Source organism: Numida meleagris, chromosome 21, assembly GCF_002078875.1.
Source record: "Numida meleagris isolate 19003 breed g44 Domestic line chromosome 21, NumMel1.0, whole genome shotgun sequence".
Taxonomy (NCBI): Eukaryota; Metazoa; Chordata; class Aves; order Galliformes; family Numididae; genus Numida; species Numida meleagris.
This window is the reverse complement of record NC_034429.1, coordinates 3,940,751-3,964,008: the sequence shown is the minus strand read 5'-3', so window position 1 is coordinate 3,964,008 and position 23,258 is coordinate 3,940,751. Positions and strand designations below refer to the sequence as shown.

Sequence of the window (23,258 nt, the reverse complement as noted above, 5' to 3'; positions counted from 1 at the left end):
GAATTGGCATTTGGGTAGAAAAGCATGACTTCCTTTGAGGAGGAGTTCTGTTCTAGTTAATGTTAGAGTACGACATTTCTGCATTGTTGGGCTGCCTGTTTATTTTTGGATTGGGTTTCCTAAGGCTATTGGCTGCTTCAAAAGCAATTAAAGCTGAGATTAGACATTTGTCATTAATCAGATAAATTTATAAATAAAAATACTTATTGGATGTCTGAGAAAAAATAATTAAATAAGCCCTTAATTAGATGAAGAGGAAGTGCGTGTTGCTGAATATGATATATGCCTGTGAGAATGCTGGTTTGAAAAAAGCCTTGAGGGCATCTAAAATGTGGGCTAGTGTAGGGTCCAGCTTGGCTCTTAACCACTTGAACAGCAGAAAATTGGGGAGTGTTCTCATCTTCATTTTTATAGAAGGCCAGACTGGATGAGTGTAATTGTTCTTTTTGTGCCTGAAATTTCTACATCTGTCTGAGAACTCTAAATGATTTCGTAAGGCCTTGAAGATGCAACTAGAATACAACTGAGTGGCTGAGTAGATCAAGGGGAAATAAAACATACAGTTTGCTGCCTGAGCTTTGTAAACTTGGATCTGGCAATACGTGGACAGGCCAAAACACCTCAGGTTTGTTGATTCTTCTTGTGTCTTTCCATTGTGCAGGAACAGCGTGCACCTTATAGGTCTCTGTACACAGAAAAGAAGAAATTGCCTACAGAGCATTACCTTCCTTTCTTTCTGCAGTCATTCTACAACTCATGCTACTAGGAAATCTTATTCAGGGATGTAAATTCCCATAAACTGGACAGCTGGTTCTATAGGAGAGCGTAGCTGGGAACTTCTCTTCCTTATAGAGAAGTGCTGAGAGCTGTTGGTGTTGATACGCTTGGGAATGTTGGTGTACCATGTAAAGATAATTGATTATTAATTATTAAGCATTTGTGCATGGAAACGGAAGGCCGAAAGGCTCAAGGCCAGCATTCTGAGCATACCTGACAAATACGTATATAAAATTACAGCTGTTAGTATTGATCAGAAACATAACTAGACAAATGGAGGTTCATTATCATGGAAGAGAAACTACAGATCCCATAGCACACAAACTTATTAGTATGGATAATTTATCTAGGTAAGTCGTGGTCAGGTGGCAGGAAACCGTGCCAGCTGGATGAGGATCAACCAAGCACTTAGAACATTTCAGGTTTCTCTGAGCTGTGTGTATCTCATTCCACTCACTGCTCTAAAGAAATGGAATGAAACCACAAACGGGTATATTCATCCTCCTTTACCTTGTGAGCTTTTTGAGATTTTTTTTTTCTATTTTTTTTTATCTGTTAGATTTATTTAGATTGATTGCAAGTTTCCTCTTCTTTTCTTCTTTGGCAAATGTTTTTTTTTTTGTTTTGTTTTGTTTTTGGGTTTTTTTTTGTTTTTTTTTTTGGTCAGAAAATGTAATAAAAGAAACAAGCAACCAAATAAAAACCACCAACCAGACTGAAAAAAACAACCCCATGCTTTTGAGTGAAAGCTTACTTGGTTAGTTGCAATACCAAAGATGCATGGTATTTTCAGAGTGGCATCAGAAGATTTTCATGAAAGTAAAATTCGTTAAAACTTTTTGTAGGAATGGGGTTTTTTGGAGTCTGAGTGAATACATAGCAGCAGGACAGCTTATGGCAATGCTGCTTCAGCTCATGTAGGATCAAAGGATCCAAGAATCCAGGAAAAGACATCCCCTGCAAATCTGTGTGGCGTCTGTAGGCATCACTCTGCTCGGTTCATTCTGAGATCTGGCAGAGTTTCAAATGGACTCTTCCTGGAGAACTATCAACACAAGGTATAATAACCGCACACTTCAGCTTTTACCTTTATTAGGAAACTGTATCATGAATAAATATGAATGCGAGCTAAAATGGTACTGACTCTAACGCAGACGTGGCTAATACAGACATGGAAGAAGTACTTTCAACATCATTTATGATAATTAAGCGCTGAATCTTGTTTGAGGAAGGTGTGAGTATTGCTAGCCCATTCAGAGTAAAAATAGTGATTAATTATATTTTCCTTATGCAAATCTGTCCCTGATCTGTACAGGCTGCAGTCCGGGTAGAGGTGTGGGAGAGGAGGATGTTGGCTTCTGGGGTTGTTTTTATGCATTTATTTGTTTTTTAAATGGAGATGAAGCAGCCTGGAGTTCTAGGCTGTTTTCATTTTTGTTGTATTGGTGTGGAGCAACTGCTGGATGTATGCAGAAACCTCAAGTGGAATGAGCTGCGAAATCGTAAGGGGGCAATGCTTAAAAAATGCTTAAGAAAAAAAGAATAACGTAGGATCACGTAACGAAAATAAACAACAACAACCACTTGGACAAAATTATCATCTAAAGAAAAGGTTTGGTCTGGGAATTGCTTTTAAAATACCTGGTGTCCGTGTAGCACAGGGAGAGGGGAGGGGCTGGACAGACAGGACAGCTAAATAAGCTTTAGGAACCCATGGACCCATTCTATCACAAATGACGGTTTTTCTTTCTTTATAACCCAGGTTAAAAGCGTTAGGAGACAGAACAGTGCTGCCCTCTGAGATGGCTTTGAAACCCCAGACATCACATCTGTGTTCGCATGGGCATCCACTGAGAGGTCTGTTTGCTGCTTGTGGTTAATGGGGCCAAGCAGCAGCAGGTGACAGCGCTCTGCATGGTTCTGCACCGCCTCCAGATCCCTCTGGCTGAGGGAGAATTGATTCCAGCCCAGGTGAACCTGCCAGACAAATAGCAGAAGGTGAAGCTGGATCCCAGCACAGGGCTGGAGGCTGCTGACATCCTGAGCAGCGTGAGAAGTCGCTGCCCGGGAGCTGGGGGAGGCCGAGGGGGAGGAATTCAGGAGAGAAAAAAGGTGAATTCTGCACTGTCAGCTTTGTGTTCTCGAAGTTGTTTTTCTTCATCGTTCATGATGAAAAAGAAGCAACAACCCAACACTTAAGGAAGGGACACCAAGCTGTTTTCAGTGTGTTTACACCTGGATTTGGTGCATATGTAATTTAATTCCTTATATGTGGACGATTAGTTTGTGTGTTTCCCCCCCTGCCCTTAACATGACTTTCACTTTGGATCTGCAGACATCCCTTTCCCTGTGCTCGCCCAGGGAATGCAGGAAAATAAAATCAGCGTGGATTGCGCTGAAGAAAAATATCCAGGTCAGGTGGATTAGAAAGATCCGGTAACAAATACACGAGGACCAGGTGTTGTGTTTTTTTTTTTTTTTTTTTGTCAGTGTTCTGCGCTCGTTGTGAGAAAACCCACCCCATAAAGATTGAATAATCAAGGGAAGTTTTTTTTTTTTTTTTTTTGGTCAGTGTTCTGCGCTCGTTGTGAGAAAACCCACCCCATAAAGATTGAATAATCAAGGGAAGGCAGCAGGGTCTGGGGAGGGATGGTGTGTCTTTAATTTTCTTTTCTGAAGGAAGAAAGTCTGCATAGCAATGACAGGAGCACTTGTTCGTGCCTTTAATGTGTGATCTGTTTTCTCCAGTGGAGGGCACTCAGTGTATCACAAACTAGAACATTAGCACCAACAAGCTCCAAAGCATCATCACTCTCTGGAAAGCCTTCTGAATTAGACAGGAGCTGCCTCTCAGCGCAGCTACAAAACACTTTAAACCTGACCAGCTAAATGGATAAAGCTATCCTGCACAGCCTTTAACTGGGGGGTTACACGGCACGGGAGGCCTGCCTGCTTCGGGAGCTGGGAGCTGGAGATGGATTGCTGTGTCTGGGAATGGCAAAAGGCAGCAGAATGAGAGATGCTAGGTACCGGCAAAGCTTTTTTTTTTTTTTTTTTTCCTCTCTCTCACATTTCTCCCAGAGAAGTTGCTTTACCTTCGCTGTGTGCTGTAGCTTTCCCTTGCAGATTGCCACTTAATGCTGATGGTTCTCTGATGACTTACACAATGGCTCTCAGAGCTTAGAGTCCCTCCCTACCCCCCCCTTCCCCACAGACTCCCCCCCCATCCTTCGTCCTGTCTTCCCCACCCCCAGCCCCTTCCCTCTCCTTTCCCTTCCTCATCCCCAAAATTCTTGCTTGTCCTCTCTAGGGAACTTTGTGTGGGGCTCTGGCGTGCACGCTGGATGGCGGTGATGCGAGCGGCAGCCGCGCTGTGACATGAAGATTCTGATGGTTTAAGGAAGGGAGAGAGAGCAGTTCTAAAAAGAAGAGAGAGGCAAAGGGGAAAAAGCAAAAAGGGGAAGAGAGAGAAGAAAACAGCTGGCGAGAGGAAAAGGAGGACGTTTGTTGGTGACAAAAGGATGGGTAAGTGAACTTTTCTTGCTTGTTTGTTAGCACAGCTGCAGCGGTATGGCATATTTTTTTCAGTCGGATTATTAGCTGTTAGGGGCAAACAGCCGAACCAGCAGTGCATTCCTGTGCCAGGTGACTCACTGTACTTGCTATTGTATTTTTAGATCATGCATTCACCCCCACCCCCCCCACCCCCTCCCCAACACGCACACCTTTCCTCCTGCAGTGGTTTCGTATGTAATTAATGTGTGCGTGCGTGCACGGGGTGAAGGGCTGTAGGGAGTACGTTCCTGTCTGTCCAACCACCCACACACCTGCACACATGATGCACAGAGGTACATGCATGCATGAGGCAGCCCGCACCACATTTCTTCTGGGTTTCTATTCCCATTCCATGAGCCCGTGGTGGCATTATTCGGGCTGTCAGAACGGACTGTTAACGCTTTGCAGTTAGGTGGGAAGCTAAAGGGGGGGGGTGGGGGTGATTCTGTAGGTGGTTCTGTAAAGATACCCCCTAATACTGTTGTTGCATTTCAAGCAGTCATTTGCCAGTCTTATTTTTTCAAGTCTGACAGGTTTATTTCCCTCCCTCCTTCCTCCCCCCCCCCACCCCTCCCCAGTCCCCAAGTCTGTAACAGCAAGAACATATTTCTAGCTGGCTGCTGCTGACACATAGGCAGTAGCAAAAAATGAGGATTTAAATTAAAAAACTAACCTTAAAGTGAAAGGCAGAGATGCATAGTCAGGGGCATTTTAGATGAGGAATTATTGCCCCTTTGGTTTAAAAGCAGATTAAATAACTGCAGCACAAGGGTGGTTTTGTGTATGTGACAAATAATGAGGTGATTATTTATCAAGGAGATACCGGCCCTTAGAATGTTTCCTATTGGAAGGATGCATCTTAATTCCTAGCAAGATTGCAACTCTGGACACAGAGGCATCAGTCCTAAAATCACTGCAGGCTGAGGAGAGCGTGCGTATGTGCTGGGGGTTCTGACAGCCCCCTGCAGCCCCTTCCATAATTATTCAAATAATGTGGTAAATAGCACTCTGGCCATGCAACGGTATCGATGCTACATGAGAATTTTGACATCTGAAATGCAGAATCTTAAAATCAATAGGGCTGGGGAAAAGAGGGGGTAGCTGGAATACAGAAATTCCCCTTTAAACTTTGGGTGTATTGCTGCTCTAAAGGCAGTGTTTATATGTAAGTGTTTCCATGTATATTTTCACAGAGGATATGCAATAAATGTATACCAAAAATAGCAAGTGCTTAGGTATTCACCCCTTCATGTAGATAACTTTAAGTCAATAAGTGTTAAGGCTGTGACTCATTTTAAATAAATGTTTCCTAACATTACCTTGTTACTCAGGTCCCATGCTTGCATTTTATAGTATACCTCCCTATATGATTGAACTTTGTTTCTGTGCACCTCTATATGTTTAAGGTACATGGAAAATAATTAGCAAGTGAAGCCTACTCTTAAATAGAATTACTTAGTGCAAAAAATAAAGCCTGTAATATTATAATTTTACAGCATTAAAGATGGTTCAAACTTTATGATAAGTAGGCTCCTCACTTTTTGCAGTAATTTTTGGAGGAACTGAACTTGGAATTGCTTTTATCAGGGAACATATTTAGCACCATGTAAATACCAGAAGCTTTGCCTCATTTCCTTCCCAGCACTGTGGAGCATTCAGCACAGTGACTTGACAAATATGTTTATTGTTAAAACCCCAGCATCTAGCGATAAGGATATACCAGCAGCCCTGAGAGATGATGTACAGGAGAATAGCGAATAGAGAACGGGCTCCTGGTCCTTCTAAGGGCTCATAAATCACAAGTAATTGAATAACGAGAGTAGTGCTGGTGATGGTGCAGGTAGGAGAGATGGCAAGCCAGCAACTCAAAGAGCAGACACTTATACAACCAAAAGTGCAAGCCAGGACACAAACAGGTTGTCTTCAAAACCTACCGCTTCGCTAACGCTCTCTCAGAAACCCCGCTGACGTTAGTAACCTGTTGGCCATTTATCTTGGTAGCTTTACAACGCACATTTGTTTTCTTTTTAATATTGTAGGTTTCCATTTAATTAAGCAGCTGAGGGGCATGAGTGTGGTGTTAGTGCTACTTCCTGTGGTGCTGTTTGTTATGCTTGCGGGGGCTCAGCGAGCTTGCCCCAAGAACTGCAGATGCGATGGCAAGATTGTGTACTGCGAATCTCACGCGTTCAGAGACATCCCTCAGAATATTTCTGGAGGGTCTCAAGGCTTATCGTTGCGGTACAACAGCATTCAGAAGCTTAAATCAAATCAGTTTGCGGGCCTCAATCAGCTCATATGGCTTTATCTTGACCATAATTACATCAACTCTGTGGACGAGGATGCGTTTCAGGGGATCCGCAGGCTGAAGGAATTAATTCTGAGCTCCAACAAAATTACCCATCTGCACAACAAAACGTTTCACCCCGTCCCCAACCTCCGCAACCTGGACCTCTCGTACAACAAGCTGCAGGTGCTGCAGTCCGAGCAGTTCAAGGGCCTTCGCAAACTCTTGATCTTGCATTTGCGGTCTAACTCGCTGAAGACCGTGCCCATCCGAGTTTTCCAAGATTGCCGCAACCTCGATTTTCTGGATTTGGGCTACAACCGCCTGCGGAGCTTATCCCGTAATGCTTTCGCTGGCCTTTTGAAGTTGACGGAGCTCCATTTGGAGCACAACCAGTTTTCTAAGATCAATTTTGCCCACTTCCCACGCCTCTTCAACCTTCGCTCGATTTACTTGCAGTGGAATAGGATCCGGTCTATCAGCCAAGGGTTAACATGGACTTGGAGTTCCTTGCACAACTTGGATTTATCAGGAAATGACATTACAGGGATAGAGCCCGGGACGTTCCAGTGCCTCCCCAACCTGCAAAAACTGAACCTGGATTCCAACAAACTCACCAACATCTCTCAGGAGACCATCAATACGTGGATCTCGCTCATCTCCATCACTCTGTCCGGAAATATGTGGGAATGTACTCGAAGCATTTGCCCTCTGTTTACTTGGCTTAAGAATTTCAAGGGAAATAAAGAAAGCACTATGATATGTGCAGGCCCTAAACAAATCCAGGGTGAAAAAGTGAGCGATGCTGTGGAGACATACAATATCTGTGCTGAAATCCAGGTGGTGGTTACTGAAAGATCGTATCAGGCACCCAAAACTCCCCAGAGACCTGTCTTTATTCCTAAGCCTACCGTTTCCAAACTTGAAAGCAATCAGCCAACGTCGGTTGTGCCAAGCCCTTCCACTGAGCTCCCAACGCCTGCAGTGGAACCCGAGTACGAGCACGTTTCCTTTCACAAAATCATTGCTGGGAGCGTGGCCCTCTTTCTTTCCGTGGCCATGATTTTGTTGGTTATCTACGTGTCGTGGAAGCGCTATCCAGCCAGCATGAAGCAGCTCCAGCAGCATTCGCTCATGAAGAGGCGCAGGAAAAAGGCCAGGGAGTCTGAAAGGCAAATGAACTCCCCTTTACAGGAGTATTACGTGGACTACAAGCCAACAAACTCTGAGACCATGGATGTATCCGTTAATGGATCTGGGCCCTGCACGTATACCATCTCTGGCTCCAGGGAATGTGAGGTATGAACCATGATCCTCCTAAAACCATTTCAGCTGCTGGGAAGGAGAGGTAAATGTTTGAAGCTCTTGAGGTGTCTCTAAATGCTAGAAAGATTAATGAGTATTTTTTTTTGCTTTGGGGTTTGCTCAGCATGCGAGGTTATCTCATTAAATTGTAGAAATCAGGGAAGTGACGGCGATTATTTTTGAACAGTTCAGTCTTAACAAAGAATTAGTTTAAGATGAAGTAAACACGTATGATAAAGGTGCATTATCCCCCCCACATCTGCACCTATTTAATTATCTGTAGTAACAAGAGGCCCATCTTTCCTGTATTGCTAGAGACAGAGAAGTTTAAGAACCTTTTCTGTTTCAAAAATAAGCATGGAAACCTCGCTACTCCAGATTCCATGTCACATCTTGGGGGTTTTCTGATGTGTTTAGTGATAATGCCAAAGCTTTTCTGCATTTTCTGTCTGATTCAGGGGGTAACAACAGCACTGCAGCACTGCTTTGGGTTGGGCATTTACTTGTTTTGCTGGATAAGCAGGAACGTCCATGCTTCTTTATTAGCTTATTCTAGATTTCAGCCTTGCGAAGGCCTCAACTCAAACATTTGCAAATATCTGGGTTTGAGAGAGGGATTTTCTCTTGGTTTTTGTATCTTAGTGTAAACTTTCAGACGATTGGTAAAGACTTAGCTTGAGACACAACTCTACTGGAGACAATGGTTGCATGCACTTAAGGATGCAGTAGTATTTTCATTTAGTAAGTATGTGGGAAATAAAAAGAGGAGAAGCTCTTGGTGTTTCTTTTCTCTGTTGTTAAGCTTTGGCAAGAAAATACTATATTTTTTTTCATTGCTGCATTGTTATTGACGCTATTTAATATGTATGTAAGAAATGTTTTTATGTGTGAATATAACTGCTTATCTATTCCTGATGAGGAGGATTTCCATGGTTACATTTCGGTACTCATTCCTTAACTCTGCACGTGATGCTGTATTAGGGGGTCATGGTGGATTTTGGTTCCCTGGTTGTGAGTATCCTACCTGAATACACTGTCAGTGTGACTGTTGACATTTATTCATATCTCTTTATACAAGCTGAAAAGACTATGGTAGATTTTGAGCAGCGAGGTAGTCTGAAAGGTGTGTTAAAGTTGAGCAGTGCTCAGCAGGCTGCGATTCTTGGATCCCCATTTTTGAAAATTGGATGTTTTGCACTTCCAGAAAATAGGGCTTCTGTAAGATGTCTGGTATTTGGCACCTGAAATCACTATCTGAGTTTGGACCGCAGAACTAAGGGGAAGCAAAAATAGAGATGATTTGGGGTTACTGTGTCTGGAGCAGCGTTGCCTTCAGAAAGATAAAAGCACCTGTCATGCCCTGGTCATTTCTACCAGCATTACGTGAATGAATGTGTGCTTTGGCTTTTTCTTTTCTGTTAGCACCTCAAATAGAAATAAACAGATGCTAACAAAGTTATTGTGAATTTTCGCTGGCTGTCGCAAGGAGCATTAATTTCACCCGAAAGGCTGTCGTGTCTTCCTGCTCAAGTTTAACACCACTGAAGCATCACTACTTCAGTATGGAACTGTTTGCTTTAAAGATGATTTGGAGGGCAGTTGAATCCCTGTGTCACATCTGAAAGTGCACGTAATGAAACTACCATAAGGAAATCTGGATTGTAATTATAATGCTCAAAAGATAAGTGGACATTGCTGCTGTTTGGGAGGCAGAAATCCAGATAATTTCGATCATAGGTGATAAATAAATAGGTAGAGAGACCTACCTGGTCTGGTAACTGAAGGTCAGTATGGCATAATTTCTTCCTGCTGCTGCTGAGTGTTAGACACAGCTTTAAACACAAGGGGACCCCAGCTCACCTGGTTTCCAGGTGCTACTGCAGTGCCATAGCAGCTTTGTTCAGCTGCCGCTCAGGTTAAGTTACACTGGCAAGTTTGCAGAAGTCAGGCTGTTGATCCCATTATCCTTGGGATTCCTCGCTGTGGTGTAAATCAGGAAGCCTGTACTGAATGCAGTAGTGCTGGGACTGGGAGAACATATGCTCTGTATCTGCGCGGTTTTAATTACGCGTTGGCTATTAGCACAGAGGACTTGAGGAGACAGAAAGCAGCAGATCACTGAAGACACATGTAGCAGCCATAAGCCCCCACTGAAATACTATCTTCAGCTTGGATTTAACATCCTTCGTCTCCATAGCTACAAGGTTCCACTTGTGAAAGGACAGATACGCACTGTGCAGTACTTAGGAATGGTAAGAAAAAAATCCCTGTAGTATCTTCAGCAGTGGAAAGGCTTAATGTTGGGGGAGGGGGGAAGAAAATGGAACACTTCGTTATCAATAGTTAATTTACCCAGATGCACGTGCTTGTGGGAAAGCTATTACTAAAACTATTGTTTTGGACAGGTGAGACAGCTCAGGCCCATCCTCCCGCAGGTCTACCTTGCTAATTCACTGGGCTCAGGCCAAGGTTTCCCCCAAAAGAGGAATGTGTAGAGAGAGAAGAGTACCTGGTTATCAAAATGAAAGCAAAGTGGTTGTCAGCATTGATTGCTTAAGGTTCTATCAATTTTACTTTATTAGTATTTTTCATATCAGTGTCTGCTTTCGCACGCCAACCCCCACGCACCTGTAAGCACCATGGGTGTCCAAAACCTGTGTGCCTTTATGTGAAGTGTTAATGGGTTAATTAGCTATGGGTTAATTCCATGTTAACCTGGGAAAGAATACCCCTGAGCGTATTCCTCTACTGGAAGTTGGTGATAACGGATGTTCCCGTGTGCGGCCTACGGTTGTGGTGGGCACAGCCATTACTTTCACAGCTCTGAATTTGCTTTTAGAAGCATCCAGCTCTTCTCATACATGATCACCGGCTTTCCATGGCAGAACTGGCCTTGGAGCAACGTGTTTAGGCATTCACACAGGTTTCTTTTTTCACAGCAGCTGCGTATGTGTGAGTAGGTGGTGGTGGTTGTTGTTCTGAGTTCAGCGTGATGCCTTGGCTGCACCAAAGCAACGTGGGCGTACAGGAGCTGCCCCGTGTTGGGTCGTTATCTGCAAGCAGGGGGTGCCAGGGGCACTTTGCAAGGCTGCTTTTAAGTCTGTGCTTTATGAATTATTTCTTGTACTGCAGAGGGAGAGCCAAAGTCAGGCTTGCTGTAAATGGGAGCAACTCTCTTGGCATCGGTGGGATTATAATCACTGACACCTGGCCCATGGTATTCTATTTAGTCTATTGGCAAAGCTTTCTAAAATAACTGGATGCTTATGATTTTGGCTCTCACCATCCAGTTAGCAGACTGCTGCTATCTCATTTTGGTATTTGCTTTGTGCGTGTGCGCTTATTCCCTCTCTGTCATATTTATTTGTACATTTGCTGAAGATCATGGAGCATAAAAAGCAATTTTATAAACCAAGCTATAATGATGTATTTCATACGTAGCACACACAGTATTCACGTATAGCATTCTGTGCGGGGAGAAGGAACATTGCTCCAGAAATGTTTCCTCCTTTCCGCTAGGTTCTTCCTCTCCTGTTTCTCAGCCTGGCTGTTACTGAACAACCAACCACCAACCAGCCTAGCAAGTGAACATCTTTTCCATGTTAGCTGAGCACAGCTGATGTGAAACCCTTTGAGAGACAATTGACACAGACCCTGCAGTGTTGCTCTTTACACTTTCATGTCTCCATGTCTAACCATACCCCAGAGTTTGACAAACAAGCCCACCTGTTCACATACAAGAATGTCTCTGCTGTGATGCTCCCATGTTTTTCATTGGAGTGAAAACCAGGGCAGTTGTCACTTGTATTCATACTTGCTAAATCAGTCGCACAAAATTATGTTTGCTTTGAATTCTGCTTGCTTCCCTCTCGCCAGTGGGAAGAAAGAGGTTGGTAAAGGAATATAACATATGCAAACATATTGGGCTACTGCTGACCTCCTCTTTTTGAACCTAATTTAAAAGGAAATGTTGACATGCCACTGTTGATTATCATATATTTATTAAACATCATACTGTGTTGTGTGGAGCAAGATGCAAAAAGGGAAAACCAAAATAGTCTCTTCTTCCCAGATACTGGTTAGCCCAAGATTCCAGCTCTGCAGAGGCTTTTGTGGCTCTGTAACTCATTTTGGAAGGGATGTCCAGGGGCTAAGCATGAGCTTATGGGACACGGTGGCCTCAGGGGAGAGAAATCACTCAGTAGTTTGGCAGAATGGTGGGTTTTATTTGTCTTGTGTGTGGTTGATTTTTTTTTTTTTAAGAGCAGTGACAATATTCCCTTTGGTCTTAATATTCTTATGAAGAATATTTAGCAAGGACCTGATGGCAGAAGCTTAAGTTTCGCATAGTTTGGGGTAATGTAAAAGGAAGGTGGTTTTCCAGATAGTGCATTGCAAAGAGAAGAGTATGGCAAGTGGAAAGCAGTGATTCTTGATTCCATAGCCTACTGCCCTCATTTTAGGGGCAAAGAGGTGCAGTTGTTTTTCCAGTGACTGTGTTTAGGAAAGCTGTAGGACGGTCCATGTTAATTCAGTTCTCTAATACCCTTTGGTGCTATGGCTCTTCCTCCACGTCTTTCTCCACCTCTCTGTGATTATAAATGGACTTTAAGTTCCTGCTTGAGACAGAAGGAAACTTTGCCATAAGCTCTGTTGTTTGTGTTTGGAAATTAGGCAAAGATTAACATGGTAGTGCATTTCCTCCATGGAGTGTCTCTGAAAGAATTATGTCAGAAGTGGGTCAGAGGAGAAACCTTTTAGGCACAGGGCCACTGAGAGGTTTGAGGAGGAAGTAAATTTTGGAAATATCTTTCGGATTAGGGCCAAAGGTAGAAATGTGTTTGTTAATGTGGACTGATGAAAACTCCTGCAGCTTTCTATATACTGCTGCTGTCTGTGGTTGCAAGTGTAATGTCAGTATGCTGGAGGTTGTGCTACAGAAGCACTAAGTAATGTAGTCATAAATGCATAGGGGCAAATTTTCCAAGGCTCAGCATTTGTGACTTCCCAAAGATATTACCAAAATGCCTGGCTGTATTTCCGGGAGAGCTCAGCCAGCTGCGCATCAGCAGCAATTGAGACGCTGGTTGCGAATTTGAAAAGGGAGCTGCAGGAGGATGCTGAGCACTTCTGAAAGTCTTACTCAGTCCTTATTCAGGTGCCTGGTTGGGAGATTAGCTGATCTGAGATCTGGTTTTACAATGTGTGTTCTGCCGAGAGCTCGCTCTGAGATAAAGCGAGAAATTAGTGGCAGAGGAAGAAGCTGAGCCCATATCTCCCAATTTTCACTTAGGCTTGGAACTTTCCTATGTTCCAGCATTACATTTATTCTACTGTGTCTCATCCAGAGGCTGACAGCTAATTGACAGAACTCTGAAGTCGCACCGAGGATGTGTGCTCTTCAAACAGACATATTCCAATAAAATGGCATCCTCCCTGGCCCCCCATCAGCTCTTCTTCTTCCCTTTATTTTGCCATATGTTTTCACCAGTTTGTGTTATGCATGGTGAGGACTGATGGAACTGCACTGTAAAAGCCTTGTACAAGAGAAGAAAATAATTGTATTTCTTTTATAATCATTGCTCAGGCCTTGTGAAGGATTCCTGCATGGCTGGAATTGTGACAGATGCAATTTACCCTCTCCATCTCTCCTTTTCTCTCACCCCTTCTTCTGCTTCTGCTCGAGCTCTGTGATGTGCTGCCAGTATTTTAAGGAGGGAAAAAAAAATCAATTTTAGTCCATTATGTAGCTCATGCCAGGAGGGAGAATGCTAGCAGAGACAGGGAGAAATCTGTCGAACCCATTCATTTGTTTCTTCTTTTAAATACACATGCACACACAGAAAAATCTCACTTGAAAGGAGGCGAACAGTCTTGTTAGCAACTATCCTGCTGCTGGAAATGTTCCTGGAGCTCCCCTCCAGAGTAACAGTGCTGACCTGGTTCCTGACATTGTGACCTTAGTTATGCCATCCAACACGGAGCCAGTGGAGCAAGGCTGGGTGCTGGGGCTGGGCGCTGGATGAGAGTTGTGCACTTGGCTCTGCTTCTTGCTCCTGGATGCATCCACATTTGGAGGCAGTCTGGTGCTGCTAGAAGCAACCCACTGTGCAGGTGTGTTATTGCCATTGAGATGGATCTGCAGGTTATTTTCAGGAGATTGCATGTGTTGCTAGCAAGAGCTGCTTGGCATAGAGAAGTGGGCAGCTCTCTGTCATGCTCTCTGTGTTGTAAACATTTTGACGTGTAAAATTCCTGTGTGATTTGTGTTCATAGCACTAACATCCTGGTATTTGGCCATTGCGAGCCAAGTATATAGGGACTGAACGCAGATGGGCTGCAGCAGTAAACATTTTTGACACTAATCAGATTTTATCACATCTGCCTGTTGTGCAGCCAAATAAGCTTGGATTGCTTGTACATCTCTGTCTTACATAAAAAAAGATGACTGAGTCAACTCCTAGGAATCTCCTGGGGGTTGTTGCCTCTGTACCTACTTTGTTAGAAGCTAGGAGACCCTGTCCTTGGAGACACTTGCAACCCTGGAGACATTCAAGGTCAGGCTGGACCAGGCTCTGAGCAGCCTGATCGAGCTGTAGTTGTCCCTGTTCACTGCAGAGGAGTTGGACCAGATGACCTTTAAGGGTCCCTTCCAACTCAAAAAATTCTGTGATTCTCTGACACTGTGTAAGGGATGGTATAGGAGGATGCAACTATGGGAATATTGCCTTCTTGGCCTGATGAATCTGTTTTGTCATTGCCTTTTTACATCATGTAGGAGTGCAAGGGAAATAGAAGGTTCTTCCTGTAGATGTAGCACCCATTCAGCTGCCATGGGCAATTGGATGGAAATCTTTCTACCTGCAAGAAAGAAGGGCAGGAAATGCTGATCAGCTGAAATCTCTTACCTCCATGGTATATTGCTACAGCAAAATCTCCATCATTGTTTCATAGTTCAAGCATTTTAGTTCAGGTTTATTGTTTTGAGGGTTCATTAGATGAATTTAAATGCTGTTGGTGAAGACAGGAGAAGTTCATGGATGTGAGCAAGCCAGAAGGGCTTTCCTTGAAACCTCTGTGCTGTCTCTATGTCAGTGGGCAGCATCCTAGGGAAAATGGCAGGACCTTGTGAGGATGCATGAACTTAGCATTTTTGTTTTATTTTTATCCTTGTGGCAAAAAAGAGAGGTTTTTTGCATAGTATTTTTCATTTGTAGATCTCCAAACTTACCGGATAAGTAACATTATTCTAATTTTTAGTTTCTGCATCACCCAGATTGCAGCCTTATGCAACAGCTCCTTGCTGCTACAGTTCCATTCTTTTTCTCCTTTCCCTGTCACTGCTATTGTCTGATTTCCTCTGAAATCCAGAAAAATAGAAGCAAAAATAGTCTTTCTGCTATTAGCCTATGGGGAAAAGTAACATGATCAGGTTGTTGATGATCAGAGGTGGAATGTTGCTGTTGTGCTCTTGTACGGGTATGCGCTCTGTGTAGACCTAAATAGGGAAGACTGACTTTAATAAATGAGTCTTGATTTTGACACTGAAATTTCTAAATTCTTTTGTCGTGTAACAGTATTTGCTATTTTGTGTCTGCAGCTGCTCTGCAAAAGTGTTATATCAGGAGAAAAATTATACGTTTTTTTTAAAACTCAGTGCCTATTAAATCTATTGTGGGAATGTGGCATGTCCTTCATTGCAACAGGCAGAGCTTAGAAATCATGTTGTGTGCAAAGATCCTTTGGTACATTCAGCATCGGTTCTGTGTGCAGTGCTTCCTACTGCATGCAGATATAAATACATGTTGCAGTAAAAGAAATATTTATCTCCAATTCTTAACAGACAATGAAAGAACCAGTTTTAAAGGAGAGCATTCATTATTGATGTTCTTTTTAAACAAACACATTGATATATTTCCTTTCTTGTATGGAAGAAGTAGACTTTTCCTGTATGTTATTCGTATTTTAATCTAATTTAGAAGAAATCGATAACAGAAAGTGAAAGAAGGTAAACTCATTGTAATGGTAGTATTATTACTACAACTATTTGTGTTGGAGCAGCAGCTGTGACAACTCCCAAGTTCAATCACCGTATGGAAGTATTGAAGGAAGTAGTCCTTGCTGGGAAGAGTGGGACTCAGTGGGTAATCCAAAGAGGTTTGGCATAGAAAGAGGAAACTGAGACATGAGGAGTAATTTATTTTGAGATGAGTTCATAGAATTATAGAATGGCTTGGGTTGGAAGGGATCTTAAAGATCATCCAGTTCCATCCCCTGCCATGACCTGGTTGTTGCCCACCAGCTCAGGCTGCCCAGGATCCCATCCATGGCCTTGGGCGCTTCTAGGGATGGGGCACGAACAGCTCTGGGCAGCCTGTGCCTCACCACCCAGTGAGGACTGAAATCCAGGTTGTAAGAAACCAACCTCTGGCAATATCCTGTTTATTGAACAATCCAAATACCAGTCTTGTGCAGGGGAAAGCTCTTCTGTGATTGCACTGTGCCCAGGATAAAGCTGCCTGCTGTGCATTGGGCCAGCAGAGGACCCATTTATCTCTGAGAACAAGCTTCCTATAGGGAGGTTAGGCTCACTCTTGGCGCCTTGCACTTTCATGCATTCTAGCTCCACTTTTTGTCAAACTTCGTAATGCATACAGTGTCTTTGATGAATAGACTCAAGTTGTGTGTTTTTGCTCATTTTCAAACTCCGTTCTCATTAAAAACCAGCTTCTCCTTCTGCATGATGGCCTCTGAAACCCCAGATGATTCTTCACTGCTCTCATCTTTCACTAACACATCCATTTGGATTATCTTTCTGCCGTGATGGATGCTTTAAAGGGAACCAACAAGGCCATCAAATTCTTGCCCTGGTTCAACTAGCATTTGTTAACGTTCTAAATCATCTTGGGCCTGAAAAGTGCTACTTCTTAAATTTAGAACGATGTGATTGCCTGAAGCTTCTCCGTGTGTTAATTAAATCATTGTAATTGTGGTTTCTTGAGACTGACAGGTTATAAATAGTTTTTCTTCCCCCCCCTCCCACAGTAATTTGGTATGAATGACAGGCAAAACCCACTATTGTTCAGACTGTACTTCTGACACTATCTTTCCCATTCAGACTCCATTTCTCTACTATTATTTGATTGTCCCAAAATAATCGACAGTGTCATTCTTAAAGGCTAGTTAATTACCATGTACTTTTCACATTATCAGGAGATTTTTCTGGATCATCGTTATCCATTTAGTTTAACAAAATGTGTATTAAGGAGGACTGATGGTCAGGACAGATGTTCAGTGTCCGTGTGTAAACACAAGCATATGTATGTAAAGAACAAGTCCTAAGACTAACACATTTTAATCCTAGTTCTATTTCCATGTATAATGTCTCAGACATCTTGTGGAAATAGAGGTCTCTGTGTTCCTAACATAGTTTCTCTCTATTGCTCCCATGTGGTAGGTCTTTACATGAGAAGGTGCTGTGCTAGATAACTGGCAGAAGACAGAACAGTGTAATAAAATCACCGATTAGATGAGGGAAAGGATGTTGATGTGGTCTACCTAGACTTCAGCAAAGCCTTCGACACTGTCTCCCACAGTATTCTCCTGGAGAAGCTGGCAGCCTGTGGCTTGGACAGGTACACCCTTTGCTGGGTAAGGAGCTGGCTGGAGGGCCGGGCCCAGAGAGTGGTGGTGATTGGAGTTAAGTCCAGCTGGCGACCAGTCACAAGTGGTGTTCCCAGGGGTCAGTGCTGGGGCCTGTCCTTTTCAATATCTTTATTGATAAGGGCATTGAGAGCACCCTCAGTAAGTTTGCAGTCAACACCAAGCTGGCAGGAAGTGTTGATCTGCCTGGGGGTAGCGAGGCCCTACAGAGAGATTTGGACAGCCTGGATCTCTGGGCTGAAGCCAATGGGATGAGGTTCAAGAGAACCAGTGCCGGGTCCTGCACTTTAGCCACAACAACCCCAGGCAATGCTACAGGCTTGGGGCAGAGTGGCTGGAAGACTGTGTAGAGGAAACGGAGCTGGGGGTGTTGGTTGATGCTTGGCTGAACATGAGCCAGCAGTGTGCCCAGGTGGCCAAGAAGGCCAATGGCATCCTGGCTTGTATCAGAACTAGTGTTGCCAGTAGGAGCAGGGAAGTAATTGTCCCTCTGTACTCAGCACTGGTGAGGCCGCACCTCGAGTACTGTGTCCAGTTTTGGGTCCCTCACTGCAAGAAAGACATTGAGGCCCTGGAACGTGTTCAGAGGAGGGCGACGAAGCTGGTGAGGGATCTGTAGCACAGGCCTTATGAGGAGCGGCTGAGGGAGCTGGGATTGTTCAGTCTGGAGAAGAGGGGGCTCAGGGGAGACCTCATCGCTCTCTATAACTACCTGAAGGGAGGTTGTAGTGAGCTGGGGGTCGGCCTCTTCTCTCATGTAACTAGTGACAGGATGAGGGGGAATGGCCTCAAGTTGTGCCAAGGTAGATTTAGGCTGGACATTAGGAGGTACTACTTTTCTGAAAGAGTGGTCAAGCACTGGAATGGGCTGCCCAGGGAGGTGGTGGAGTCACCATCCTTGGAGGTGTTCAAGAAACGTTTAGATATAGTGTTCAGAGATACGGCTTAGTGGGATTATTGGTGGTAGGTGGATGGTTGGACTAGATGATCTTGTAGGTCTTTTCCAACCTAGCTAATTCTATGATTCTAATTATTTGGTAACAAAGTCAACTTTTGCAGTCTTTCTCATGCTTACTACTAAAAAGGTAGAAAAACTGCAAATACTGTAGTTGACCAAGAATTTGTGCAAAGCTATCGACTTGGCTTTTGATCTTCCTCTGCTTGAGAGCAGCTCTCTCCCTGTGTGCAAGAATGAGGTAGAAGCAATGTAAGTGGGAACATCCTGAAGTCTGCATAATGCATAACCCCATTATGCAATTATGCATTGCTCCTGTTTAATGCAGCTCTGCGCAATGAAATTTTCTCTGTTTATAGCTCTAATTCATGGAAGAACCTCAGGCTAGATCTTTGTCTACAACTCTGGATCCTTCCTGCGCTTCCAATCAGACAAATAAACCTTACCATTTCATTACTGTTGAGTGTAGAAATGTGTTATGCTGACTGACATGATTCAGAGCCAAATAAGATACAAGAATCTATAAGGGAGAGCTTCCATGCTCAGCCTTACCTTCCAAGACTGGAGGATGTCTGTGCTCATGGATTTGGCATTCAAAGACAGACCAGCTAGCCCGGGCTGGAGGCCATGAGAACTGGGGGCCATTCTAAACTCTGCCCTTAATTTATAGCATGAGTATTGCAAACTGTCAGACTGCCGAAAGGAGGAAAAAAAAAAAAAAAAAGGCAAGCAAGGTCACATTGGCTTTCATTAGAATTTGAGCAACTAAATCAGTCCATAAATCTTTGAAAATTTCTCCCATCCTCTTGTAGGCTTTGCCCTCCCATCTACTTACACAGAGGTCAGCTGGAGAGGATTGCCTTTCACTCTCTCTATGCAAGATGCTAACAACAGGGCTGGGGCTTGAGCTGCTGCTTTAGCAGGAAAGAAAAAAAAGCATTGTCGGGAGCCTTGAGGGACTCCCACTGAGTCTGTTTTGTTCCTGCTATAAAAGCCTGTCTGAAGTGGTCTGCTTTGTGTTGGTGTGGTATTAGCACATGCCTATTTAGCTCTTTTAAAATGTCTATACTATATTCAGATGCAATGGAGATTTACTCCTAGGTACTTAGGTTCTCCCTGGTCCCGGTAGTTTTCTGCAGTGTAGTGCAATTGCATGATTTTAATGTAAATTTCTGATCCATTTCTTTTCCCTTTCTAAATCATAGGTTAGGCTTCTGGCTTCAAAAGCCACATCAGTGTCATGCGCAAAGTGGCAGAGGGGAATGAAGGCAGTTTGTGTGGTTTTGCATACGGAACACGAATTGCACAAATCAGAACAGGAAGCAACCTACTGGCAATTTGGAATTGTTTGAAATTTTTATTTAAAAACAAAGTCAATGGGTGTTCTCTTTGCCTCCCTTTATTTGCTGAATATATTAAGAGTCCCAGTGTGCATGACGCTTTGTCAGTCTGAGGCATTGATTACACTTTTTCTGTTCATGATTAGCTCCCAAACATTTATTATATTAGCTTTCAAAAACATGATTCAAGCTCCTTTGTTTTTCTGTAACAGGTAGGGACTAAAGTAAACATTGGCTCTATGAGTTCCATGTAGGTTGTAAGTGAAAGTCTTCCTAGCATATTATATTCACTGCCTCTCATGTCTAATGAAGATCGAAGGGGGGATGTTTTATGCTGACAGATTTCAAAAAATTAGGGTTGAAGAGACTGCTGGCCACCTGCTTTGCCTTCTTGTGTATCAAGGACCAAAATAACCATATAGGTAATTACAGTGCTTATAAATCCAGTAGCTTGTTTTGACTAAAAAGTGCCTCCACAGAAGTCACTTGAAGACTTAAGGAAGGCTCTACTTCTGTGGTACTTTGTTCCAAAGGTTAATAACCTTCACAGTGAAAAATAGCTGCTCAGCTGTTAAAATCGTTCTTTTCTCCACAAAGAGATTAAACTCATCTGAGAGGAAGAAGTATCTGATATTTAAAATGTCACTCAGGATAGCTGAATACAATATCCAGCTCACCAAGGAGAGGTTACAAAAAAACAACTCCACAAAAAGTCACAAGAAAATTCCTTCTTCTGTTCCCTTGACCCTGTTCTTGACCAGGTCTCCAGTTGCTCACCTCTAGTTCCTGATCCTGCATTGAGCTCAGGTGTAGAGCAGAGAATCAGAGACCCATTGAGGTCTGTGGCAAGGCCCCTATTTATGAAACAATGATAAACTTGAAACCTCAAGTTAGCGGCATTGAAAATGAAATACATCACTAGAGCAGCATAATAAATTTGCGTTCACCTAGAAGTCATCAAGGTTTCCTCTGAAGAGCTATTGACCATATACAGTAACCCAACGTCCCATTAGGATTTTGTTTATGCATTCTAACTTTGATGTTAACATTCCTTTAAATATGTTTTATGCATTTAGCTTAACTTGTGATGGTTTGCCAACATAATGAAACAACTAGCTTAGGTCTTCTTGCAGAAGTTGTTGACAAAAGTGGAATTCATAAACCTTGAAGGGACAACGCTAGTGTTTGAATGGACTCTTTGGAAATTGCATTAGCCTTGCAGATGGAATGAAGCTCATTCACCTTCTACTGGGGAAAGCTATTCCTAGATCAAGCAACTTGCAGAAACAAGGTTCTTTTCTTACTTTATAATAAGATTTGGAGTTGGACTCAATGATCCTTATGGATCCCTTCCAACTTCAGATATTCTGTGATTTGTAAATGAAGTTCAGTGCTACATTTTCTTTTTCCCACAAAGGTTGCGTGTTGCTTGCCTTGACTACATGGCATATTACTGTTCTGTTTTGATAAACTGCTACAGTGGGGATGTGATTGCTGATGGCGTGTTCAGTTAGCTGTGTACCCATAAGAAGTCAAACTACGTGTCTTTCTGGAACAACTATAGTCAAATATTCTGTAAATAAAGGATTGTGCCAATTGGGCCAAGAAAAAAATGAAGGCATTTGTCAGTGATCCCAAGTCTGACTTGTTCTGTAGAAGTAACAAATGTTCTGCTTATAGGTAATTAATTAAAAATCATTAATGAGTCTAGGAGTCCAGAAATTCTTTATCATGAGTTTAATTGCAGGAGCCTTCATTCTCCTGCCATTAATTTGGCATGAAGATAGATTCACAGTTGGTGTCGGAAGAATGTGGTAACTCACAGCACGCTCACTGGGACGAGCTCAGCTCTCTGTGCCTTCTGCAGCAGAGTGTAACTGCAATGCCATGTGCAACTAAGCCCTGGTAAAACCTTCCTGTAGCACTGCTTCTGAGCTGATATAGAGCCCAGACCTTCTTCCTTGTCTCCGTTCATCACACTGTGTTCTCCTCAGAATACATGTCTTCCCACTTTCTACTGTCCTCTCAGAATTGCCAAAGTTGTATCTTAAGTATGGTACTTCCGTGGTATCATACTGTCTTGATTTAGAATGTTGGACCTAGCACCCAGCTTCCTTGGGCATCGTTTAAGCTTTTTGTACTGTTTACAGTTGCTAAAATTTTCATATGGTTTCCTGTTATTTCTATATATTTGCTAACCATCCCTCTACTTCCGTGGACCCACAGATGAAGAATTTGCATGATGCATCGTCTATTTGCATCCATCTCCTTGGGACTGTATGCTTCTGAGTGGATTTGTTATACTTAGTGACTTAATTTTTAGGCTCTTCATTTGTTGTTTCTTGAGTGCAGCTCCCACAGTGTTTCTGATATGACCACAATGTCTTCCTTCAAAAAAAAAAAAGAAAAAAGTTCATTTTGGGGGAAAATTGGAAGTTGCCATCTTTTGGATGTTTGGTTTTTATAACCTCACTCAAACTTAAACCTGCTAAACTTGAAGGTATGTTTTTGTAGGAAAAAAACCAACTAGCTGGCTGTATCTCTCACCCAGGAATTGTCACTTATTTTTCATTACTTATCTCTCAAGTTTTATTGTGACTGGATGTTTCCTATGGACGCTTTCATTTATGAGTAGGAAATACTTTTTTCACTCTGAAAATATAAGTGACATTAGAATTCACTTCATGGCCAAGGTTCTACTTTCTGAGGCGCCTTACAGACACAAAATGCTACTATACAATAAACCCTCACCCAAAAAGAATTACAGTGCATCTTTTAGTTGAAGATACAACAGCATGCTAGATCACTGGGCAGAAATATCAGGACTTGAAAGGGGAAATTGTTATTCCCTTTGAAAATGTGTCAGGTGAACAAATGGAAATGGTTTCCCTTCAGCCACAGCAGTGTTAACTCCCTTGCTTCGACAGGGGCATTTCCCTGATTAAAAAGAAAAAGCTTGGGAATCATTTAGCTGTTTTGTCTCCACTGTTTTAAATCACAGAAATGACGGAAGAGCTCATGCTGGGAGGGACCTCAGCAATAATCTGGTCCCACCTTTTTTTGGCCAATATGAGTCAAAACGTGTAGCCTTACACCTGAATTTAGCTCAAAGGAAATGGACTTTTCTCTCATTCGTGTGTTTATATATATGCATGTATGTATAAAATAATATGTTCATTTAGAATCCAGAATTGCACTATTTCGTTTAATGGCTTTATTTTACTGTAACTTCTAGCCAAGCTGCTTCTTGTAGGTACGTTAGTTTCCTGTTACTGATTTTCAGCTCACATTTCTCCTTCTCTTCAGATCCTCCCAGGCCTCTTTCAATTTTTATTTTATCTTTCTTCTTTTTCTTTTTTCCTTTTTTTTCTTTTTT

General features: G+C 42.8%; 1 protein-coding gene across 16 annotated transcripts in view; it reads left to right on the top strand.

Annotated features, from left to right (window-relative positions):
• The window catches only part of LRRTM4 (leucine rich repeat transmembrane neuronal 4), a 504,688-nt gene that overhangs the window by 297,157 nt on the left and 184,273 nt on the right, over positions 1-23,258 (top strand). For 15 of the 16 annotated variants that reach the window (XM_021374973.1, XM_021374975.1, XM_021374968.1 and 12 more), the window contains 2 exons: positions 4,088-4,302; positions 6,372-7,918. In XM_021374973.1, coding sequence (XP_021230648.1) covers positions 4,299-4,302; positions 6,372-7,918 — 1,551 coding nt within the window. In that variant the 5' untranslated portion in view covers positions 4,088-4,298. Of the gene's footprint in view, positions 1-3,347; positions 3,804-4,087; positions 4,303-6,371; positions 7,919-23,258 lie in introns of those variants that run through there. The other variant, XM_021374981.1, reaches the window with a different exon arrangement.